This window comes from Pteropus vampyrus, unplaced genomic scaffold (assembly GCF_000151845.1).
Source record: "Pteropus vampyrus isolate Shadow unplaced genomic scaffold, Pvam_2.0 Scaffold261, whole genome shotgun sequence".
Classification (NCBI taxonomy): Eukaryota; Metazoa; Chordata; class Mammalia; order Chiroptera; family Pteropodidae; genus Pteropus; species Pteropus vampyrus.
In genome coordinates, this window is record NW_011889042.1 from 3378200 (window position 1) to 3388470 (window position 10271).

General features: G+C 46.6%; 1 protein-coding gene across 1 annotated transcript in view; it reads right to left on the bottom strand.

Annotated features, from left to right (window-relative positions):
• The window catches only part of LOC105302139 (RNA-binding protein Musashi homolog 2), a 264916-nt gene that overhangs the window by 141958 nt on the left and 112687 nt on the right, over positions 1–10271 (bottom strand). The window contains exon 4 of the mRNA XM_011375105.2: positions 4396–4444. Within this exon, the coding sequence (XP_011373407.2) occupies positions 4396–4444 (49 nt within the window). The remainder of the gene's footprint in view (positions 1–4395; positions 4445–10271) is intronic.

A 10271-nucleotide genomic window follows, 5' to 3' on the forward strand; every position in this document is an offset into this window, starting at 1 on the left:
GTCTAGAGGGGGACGCTGGGAAGCTGGGTTCACCTAAGACTGTCTGTCATGACGATGCAACAGTATGCACAGGCACTAGGTATGTAAGTGCTCAGAAAGTGCTGGCTGTTTCTACCGAGCGTGTTAGCATGGCTTGGTTAACAAGAACCCACTGGACCACCATGGTATGCACTGTGACGGGACACCCAGATCCCCCTTTGGTATCTGCTAGGAGTGCCTCTGAAGGATGGCCTCCAGCTGTCCGCCCCCTCCAAGATTTCCACAGTAGAAGCCCAAGGTCACACCTGCTTCCTGGGATGGGCTGCATCCAATGACTAATCAACATACAGAGAGAAAGGCAAGCCCTCTCACCCCATCTGGGGACAGCCCCGTCTTCAGAATTCCCCACGGCATCACAGACAGGCTTCCCCCTCTGCCAGCTTCCTCGTCTAGGGCACTCCTGCATGCTAACCCTCATCTCGGGGGACCCAGCCTACACCTGCCCACCTCCCTCCCCTGGCTAATAAAATAAAGAAGGAATTAATCTTGGATACTGTCTCAGATAAAAAGCTAAAAGCCAGAAACATACTTCAGGTCCAGGAACTCATCAGTCCCAGTTCCTGTATTTTTCAGAGTAGGAGCCTGAGGTGTTCAGCGAAATTAGGAAAAGTGCCCCCGGCTAAACATCAAGGGAAAACAGAAGCTGAAAGGCAGTCTCTGTGAGGAGAAAGGTAGGAAGACTCCGTACTTCTGTGTGACTCAACTAACTGCTGCTCGACTTCCTTCCTGCTTCCAGGATGAGGGAGGGCTCACTGTCTCCTGTCCCCTAAGACCTTTCCCACGGTGCCACAGGGTCCAAGTACAGATTTAATATGAGAAGAGAAACAGGCTAGTGCTCCTGGAAACAGGAGAAGCAAACTGCTGTGCAAAAGTAACCTACTGGACCCAACAGAGAACAGGGGCAGGAAATGGCCACCGTGGGGCAAAGAGTGGAAATTCTGCCCTGATCCCTGGCCCATAATGGCAAGTGTGGCCTGCGTGGGTCCCTTGAGCCTGACTGACCAGACTCTCAGAAAACCAGGCCCAGTCCCATGTAGTTCTCCCTGAAGAGCAGCTGTCACAGTTCCAAGGGCACACAGGTGGTTTTCAAATGCCTGGGGTTAAGGATGAGGCAATACTGCAGGCTGCCCAGCAGGGCCGGGTTAGGAGTTTGATGAGAAGTGCTGAGCAAGTGCTGTGACAATGCCAAGAGGTTAATGGTTTGGGGCTCTTTAAGAAGAAAGCTAGAGAGGCAGTGCCAGCCAGAGAGGTGTCCTCAGCTTCTGCTAGTGCAGCACTTTCCTCCTGATAAGATAATGGAAAACAGGAAGCTGAGGAGGTGATGGGAAGGTTGGGGCAAGGTGGCTGCAGGAGGATTTTATTTTGTGTGTGTGCTTATCATCTGATTCCAAATGCACATTCCATCAAGCCAGGGATGGGGGGCCACCCTCCGACTCCATATATACAATTGTGTTTCTGCTATGATATGTTCTTTTCTTAAAAAATTCTTTCCTCCCCTAACTGCTCTAAATCACTGAAGTATTACCCCAGCTTAGCACCCACTTCAAAAAGAAACCCTCCTCAGCTGGTTAGAGGGGTTGGAATATGTGCACAGGCCAAAGCCCCCCCAGGGAGCAGACTGCTGTGCGGGAGAAAAGGGGACGCAGCATGTCAGGTCCTTCCTGTTGAAACTTCCAGGCACATCTTCCCTCCCGCCTGTCCTCCCCGGCCCCACCAGCTGCCTGTTCCCATTCAGGCCGCTTCATGGGTGGGCAGCCTATGCGGTCACACACGGCGCATGCTCAGAAGGGCTCCACTCGGGATTGAATGCTCTGTTGTCATCTTGAAATTCTTAATACTTGTTGAATAAGATGCCCCACCTGTCATCTGTTCTGGCTTCATAAATTATGTAAAGGGTCTTGCATCCACCAAAAGAATTTGGAAACTCTGGCAGGGCAGAAGGATGCTAGTGCAGGCCCTGCCTTGGCTGGGGCAGGCCGTGCATACATCGGGGGCTCGGCCCACCCACCCATGCCCACCCGAAGTCCTGACTTGGGACTGTAAGCACGGACGTCCCTGCAGCCACTCTGAGCACGGGACCATGGACTGGACGCCCTCCGCCTCACAGCAGGAAAGGGTTCCCTCAACCAGGCACAGAGGGATCACCGCCTCATCACTGTACTTAGCACCTCTGGGCAAAGGGAAGAGGCTTCACCCACAGCAGGCAGGAACTGGGTTAGTAAGAAGGGAGAACTTTTCCTGGAACCCAGGAGCCTGACGTCCTGAGTGTGAGTGTACCTCTGCCAGTTACTACACACAGAGTCACCAGCCTTCTCCGGTTCCTCAGATGACAAACCCCTTTACCTGCACGGCTGTGAGGGTCGAATGATATGATTTATCATTTCCTCCAGCACAGGGCCTGACACAGAGCAGGAGATTAAAAGTACCTTTTTATTCATTGATATTCAAAACAGAATGATAATAATACTGACTAGAGGCCACTCAGGTATGTTCCAGGACTACGAATTCTAACATTGGACACTAGTGCCATGTTCAGATGGGCCTCGCCCACCCTGCAAATAAAGAGATGAAACGTTCTTAACAAACCCTTCCCCATGTGAAGACGACAGAGAAAGAGTAGAATTTGAAATCAGCAGCCCTAGGTCTGAGTCGCTGCTCTGACCTTGGGTGTAGCAGTCACCTCCTCTGAGCTGTGGTTATCTCACAGACAAAGCGGAGGTGATGACGATGATAAGAAAAAGGAGGAAGCGCTAAAGTTTATGCACAGGCGACAATGTGCCTGGCACTCCACTCTCCAAACAAGCCTATAAGAAGTACTAAAGTCACCCTCATTTCACGGGTGAAAAACGGAGGCATGAAAAAGTTACATGATTTCCACAAAGCCACTGCGATGAAGATGTAATGAGAAGGCTCCACCCAACCCAGAACATCTGGGTTGGATGTTCTGCGGTCACGTGACAGCAATGCTTGGGAAACCATGAAAAGCGACGCAATGTGGGTGACGGTACAGGATAACTGTGAATTGCCCATTGCAGGTGTCACCGTCCTGTGTCACTCTCTCAGCTCTTGCCCCTGAGCAATGCAGAGGACAAAGGCAGTCATTCCACACCTATAAGCTCGTCTTTTCTCATCTTGCCTCCCTCCACTCCTCATCCCTCCTCAACAGGTATACACCATGGACACCCCAGTGTTCTGCCCACCTTTCCATTTTCCCTTTCGAGGACGCTGCAGGCGATGCATGAGGAGCCGACGACCAGGCACACACACTCAGGACAGCCCCTTCCTTCCCTCGCCCCCACCAGCAACGGTTCCCACTCCGCTGCTTCCTCCCTTTCACTCCTCCTGCCTGCTCCAAACAGGAGAGACAGTCGGCCCTGGGTAACTGCTTCTAATCACAGTTGACAGCAAGAATGTAAACAACACAAGAAACATCTAAATGCAATCCGAGTGGCAAGGAAACACCGCTCTCTCCAGCTCCGCTCGAGAACATTGCTTCCTGCCACCCCACTTCGGAAGCTCTGCCCAACAGCGCCCTGTTAATAGGAACCCCGGAAACCAGGCACGTCCTGAGAATAGGAGGCTGGAATGTTGTACCATAACATTTACCCTATTTCCTCTGGGGTGGATTTTTCTAGATTCATCCAATTTTCTGTTTAAAACAATAATTTTAATGTGTTCTTTTTTGGGGGGTTAGGGGGGAAGGAGGTTAGAAACGTCTTTGAGAATCTGTTCAAAGCTAGGGATCCTCTCCCAAGGAAAGCACAAACAAAACATTTTGCCTGTCATTTCAGGGGTTTACAGATCCCAAGCTGAAACCCGTTTTCTAAAACACGGATGGGACAATAAGAGCTCAAGAGAAAATATGAGTAGTCACAGATGCCCTCCAAACATCCCAGAGGTGCGGAAGGGCATTTCCTAGTCTATAATCACTGTACACATCCAATAAACCTATAACAAGGCTTCCCTCCCCGCCCCCTTTTGGATCTCTGGATTGACAGTGTGCTTCCAAATCCCCTCCCTCTCAATGCAAATTGGAAACTCAATAGAGTAATTGCTATGAATAATTTCTACTTGGATCACTTAGTGCTGAGGTTTAGAAAGCTGGGATTTGAAAAGTATATCTGAACTATGCTGGGTGTGGCTGCATAATTAAATGACAATTCTCAAGTCATAAGGAAATGGTTTTTTGAACTGTCCAGTATCTGGTCCCTTTATGCTATTGTGACTCTCCATTAATACAGATCTTCAACAGATGGCCAACTCTATCTGCTTAATTCTGGAATATTCACTGTATCTGTTGTCTGTGGGACTGGGGTGGCAAGAAATGGAAAGGCGACCTTACACCGGGGTTCTTACCTCTGTGCCTGTTGGTGGTCTTATCAAACATCAGCATTGCATCCTCCACCTGCAAAACAAACAGAGAATAGAGCCTGCTTTAGCAATTTTAACAAAATACACAAAACATTACGTATGGGGCGGATTCCATTATATTAGTCATAGTTGCTCATTAAATTCTATTTGAAAATACAAAAACTTAGAAAGAAAAATAAATCACCTGTCGTTTGGTCTTTCCACCTAGCACAACCACAGTTAACATCTGGTGCATTTATTTCCCTATAGTTTTTGCTTTAAAAAACATCTATGTCTATTTTAACAGAGTTTAAAACATATTGTATACAAAATTTTTCCTTTGTTCTTTTTTTATACGGAATACTACAGTATTGCAAAAAGTTCCCAGGTTACTACATTGTGAATACTATCTTTTTTTTCTAGTTTTTTTTTTTATGGTAAAATATACATAATATAAAAATTGCCACCTTAAACATTTTTAAGTGTACGGTTCAGTGGTGTTAAATACATCCATAATGTTGCGCTAACATCACATCACCACGATCCAGCTCCAGAACTCCTTCACCTCAGAACACTGAAACTCTATGCCCATTAAACAATAACTCCCCATCCCTTCAGCCCCTCGGCCCCTGGCAACCACCATCCTACTTTCTGTCTCTATGACTGTGACTACTCATAGTACTTCGTTTAAGGAGAATCATAGAGTATGTGGCTTTTTGTGACTGGTTTATTATAATCAGCATAATGTCCTCAAGGTTCATCCATATTCCATTGTATGTATATCACATTTTGCTTATCATTCGCCCACTGATGGATACTTAGGTTTTGGCTATTATGAGTAACACTGCCATGAACATGGGTGTACAAACATATCTTCAAGTCCCTGCTTTCATTTCTTTTGGGTATATACCCAGAAGTGAAATTGCTAGATCATGTGGTAATTCTATTTTTAATTTTTTAAGGAACCACCATACTGTTTTCCACAGTGGCAGCACCATTTTACATTCCCACCGACAACGCACACAGGTTCCAATTTCTCCACATCCTAGCCAACACTTTTCTTTTCTCTCTCTCTCTCTTTTTTGGATAGCAGTCAACCTAATGAGCGTGAGATATTGTGAATACTATCTTGACTGCTGCATAATATTTCATGGATTGAGAAGCTATAGCTTAATTATCCTTCTGATTAATATTTAAATTGTTTTGTTATAAACAATGGAACTTGATCGTTAAGGACTAAATTGTACTCCCTGCTCCATTCATATGTTTAAGTCCTAACCCCTAGTATGTCAAAGTGTGACTGTATTTGGAGACAGAGTCTTTAAGGAGGTAATAGTTAAAATGAGGTCATTCGCGTGGGCCCTGATCCAGTACAACTGGTGCCCTTTTAAGAAGAGGAAATCTGGACACAGGTACAGAGAAGAGATGATGCGAAGACAGAGAAAGTGATCCCCTACAAACCACGGAGAGAAGCCTCAGAAGAAACCAACCCTGTCTACATCTTGATCTCGGACTTCCAAGATCCTCTAGAATTGTGAGACAATGAATTTATTTAAGCCACCCATCTGTGGACTAACACATTCATGCTAGAACCTTTCAAAAACATCAAGGAGAAGAAATACCCAAGGCATCTTCTGTCTCTTCCTAGGCCCTTCTTCAGTCTTCCTGTGCATCCAGCAACCCTCTGAACATTTCTAGCAATAAGATTTCAGGATCCACACTTGATTCCCACCTAGATCTCGAGAAACTGACACTTACTAAATTAGATTTGGCTTTGAACTCCACTCCTTTTATTCATAATCTAATCCTTTTTGTTCCACAAAATACACATCTTTAGTGCAGGTGTTACCCTAGCCAATCAGCTACTCACTGGGGGATGGTACCTGATTTGGTCAGGTAAGCGGCCCGGCCTCTTCGTTCATTCTGTGCCAAAGGTTGGCAGTAAAAATATAACCCAACCCATGTGGTTATGGGAGAACAAAACTGTTAACCACAGGGCTCTGTGCTTGGAGCAATTTCAGTGTGTGTATGTGGTCGGGAAGGGCTGAGCACTGTTCACTGGAGCTCGAAGGCTCCCAAATGAGCGTGGGGGCCTGATCTAAGCCGGCTGAGAAAAGAATTCATAGGTTCTTCATTCCTCACTCCTCCCAGACTATAGTCTTCGATGGAGGGGAGGACACTGGGCGAAGCAATAAAACCAAGTTTAAAATGGTGCTTCCAGACAAATCAAATCCATTTTTTCTAGACATCATCATGTACAACAGGGGAAAAAGCAAAGTCAAGGTAAGAATGGAAGAGGCGGTTAGACAAGCTAGACAAACCTCCAAGACACTGGCCTCACTTAAAAATCTCTTCTTGAGTCAGGACCCCCTTTTGTTGCTAAGCAACTGAGCCTGAACGAACAAGCTCCTGGGGCCTTCCCTTTCTGGTCCCCATTTCTGAAGTCAGTTACTGGGAGGAAAATGGCCTTGCATGGTAACTGATCCTCCAGTAGGAAGCCGCCCTCTCTCTCCCGGGCACCAGGCTGATGGGAGTAGGTAATGCTAGTTTGGAGACTGGGTGCCTTCAGCAGACTCCTCCCTGGCCAGAGGCTTGGCGAGTCCCCCGGGCACCTGCTGAGGCCCTACACACCACAGCATCTGCCTCCTATGCACCGCTCAAGCAAAACCACCAGAAGATCAACGGGTTTGTTTGTACACAGAGTAGTCACACTTGAGCATATGGTGTCGCAGATTCAGACCCTGGGCCTCGATTAGAATTCCAATGCCTGGGGTGCGGCTGGGTGGGGGCTGAAGCCTGTTGGGTATCACGCAGGTAAATGTGACATCTGTTTCGCACCCATCTCCATATTTTCTAACATGTTTGCCAAGTCCATATTTTGAGCTAAAAATGTCTAACAGTAAGAAAAACAGCCTCCCTTCTGTGTTGGCTATGTTTTGGTACTGAAACTCAGATCCCCTTAGGAAATAAATATTTTGAATTTTTAAAATAATGTATTTTCAAACCCCCCTTTCAACAGTGCATAAGTGGCTCCCCCTTTTTCTTCCTTAGTCTGGGCGTTTTTTGCTGCTGCCCTCCCATCATTCGCTCTATCCTGGTGAGCGAGGGGGAGGAGCGGTGTATATTTTTTAGGGCAACCATTGTCGAAAAGAATAGAGCTCTTTCCTCCATAGTCCAGTTGTACAATGGGACTTGCAAAGACCCCCTGAATAGATAAAGTGTCAGGCCAAAAGAAAAATTCTATTAACACTTAACAAAATAAAACATCTAAGAAGTAGCTAGAGAGGAAAGAGAAAGGGAAAAAAAAAATCAATCTGGATAAGTCCCGGTGCTTGGGGGGAAAAAAACTTTTCAGCGATTGCAAAACACATTAATTCAGAGAAGCCATCAATGCGATGGAAATCTGGCAGAACAGCAAGAGCTGAAACTGGAAGAATCTGAATATACAAAGACTGAATAGAATGAAAAACATGGCCTCACATACGGGGCTGTTTCTCACGGTTCTATGAGAATCAAACAGAAGCGGCTTGTGTGTGTCTCCGTCACGGGGGAACGAGGGGACAGTCAAGGTGACTAGTATTCGACCTCGGAGCCAGTAAACTGATAACGCTGTGTGTTTGCCCCCGTCTGTCTTTCTCTCTCTCTTTCTCTTTCACACACATTCAGAGGGTGAGAGAGGTAGAGAGAGGGAGAGAGACAGAGACAGAGACAGAGACAGAGACAGAGACAGAGACAGAGACAGAGACAGACTGAGATTGATTAGTTGGCTGTACAGAGTCATCAGATACAACATGCAGGCCAGGCCTCATCTGGGGTGCTAGAAGATCACAAAAACTTGAGGGAGAGGTGGAAACAGGGTTTTTTCAGGCCGTTAACCCTTAACCCTCGTGAAATGCCTCCTCAAGGGATACCACCTTCCCTTTTAAGATCAGTACTGTTATTTGTGTTGACAGTGTCCTCACCTGTCTTACAGACTTCTTTGCATCAAAGGTGGGCCCACAGACCTAGTGGTCTTGGGGGTCCCCGGAGAGAGTGAGAAGGAGGAGGTGTCTGAACTTCAGCACACACTTTGTCCTACATCCTGGCACATGCCTGGTACCTTGAGATGTGTCTTCTAATAACATAAGGCGGGTTTAAAATGCAGCCTTGGCATTCTTTGTAATGTATGTATGTGAACAACAAAGCAGGATGAAATAACTTTAACGTGAGATGTCTGAGGATGCCCTCTCCCTTTGTATGGACACCAGAAAGTCCTGAATGTGTATTTCTGCCTATCAAAAGGTCTGGACTCTGCTGTAACATCCTAAGAGGTGTGTACCATGCACACACCACACCTGAGAGTCATTAGCGGGAGCTGTACGGTTAGCTCTATGGCCCTGGGGTGTGGGGCAGGGTTTCTCAAACTTCCCCCACGTCAGAATTACCCGGAGGGCTTGTTAAAACACAGACTCCCGGCGTGTCTGACTCAGCAGCATTCGCGTTTCTAACAAGCTCCTGGGTGATGCTGATGCAGCTCCTGGCCTGTGGATCCTACTTTCTATGTGCTACTCTCAAGGATGAGAAACAAAAGCAAAGGTCAAAGGCACTGGGCAGAGCCGCTTCTTCTTCTTTACATACACTCAGCACTCAATACGTGGAACAAAACTTCTCTTCCAAATGCAACTGATACACTTCAGTTTGGCAACAGTTCTCCCCTTTGTTCCCCAACTCTTGGACACTTGTGTCCTAAGATCTTGAAAAAATGGCAAAGGGAGGACCATGATGGAAAAGATGACAAAGAAAAAAGGACTTCTTTGTGGCAACCAAGCTGGCCCTGCACCCAATGCAGAAAAAATTCAGATTCTACCAGGATGATGTAAACTTTCCTTCTAACAGATAAACTCTCATTAATGTCTACATCACTCAGCCAACTCAGTCCTGATTAGAAAATCTAGCTAACGTTAACTTTATTTACTTTTATGGGACATATATTCATTAGGCACTCCCTAGATGCAGAGCATCAGCCAAAGTACAAAGAAGAGGTAAATGACACAGGTCCCTGGCAGACTGATTGCATCGATGGCCTCGCACCCCTTACCCTGTACTTTTGCATTTCCTCTCCCCCGAAAGGCAGAGTCTACCTCCCCATCCTGCGTATCTGAATTTGACTTGATATGGTCAATAAAATGACGCGGAGAGAACTTTATGCCCATTGGGGGCTCGGCCTTGAGAGGAGTTGCTTGTTTCTGCGCGTTCTCTCTTGCACCTCTGCATCCACTAGGAGAAGGGCATCCCCAAGCTAGTCTGCTGGAGGATGAGAGACACGTGGAGCAGGGCCAAGTCCCTTTGGTTGCTCTAGCTGAGGCCAACCTACAAGCACTGACAGATAGTCAACTGCAAAACGTGCCAGTGAGCCCAGCCAAGATCAGCAGAACCACTCCTCGTGGACTCTAGACACGTGAGATAAACAGCTATTACATGCCATGGAGGTTTCGTGGCCATTTGTTACACAGTGTTCTTGTGCAACAGGTAAGTCGCATATGGTCCCTGTTCTCCAAAAAAAAAAAAAAAAAAAGCTTTTACTCTATCGGAACATATATCAAGTCTCAATAATGCTAGACAGTGAACAGACAAGAAAAGGGGTGGAAGGCAGTAAAATACAGAACGTGGGCTGAGTATTAAACTATCGAGTTCCACATTCCAAGTGAAAAACAGGTATTAGGGTGTGAAGGCACCACTTCTTAATCTCACCCCGGCAGCAAGGTCGGAGATAGAGATCCCAGAAGCGCCAAGAGAAACTGGCAACAAGTTCGTCACTAAATGAGCACCATGAAAATCAGCAATAATTAGCACTCAAGTCAGTGGGTGATGCCTCTCTAATCCTAATTCAGTTAATGAATGAG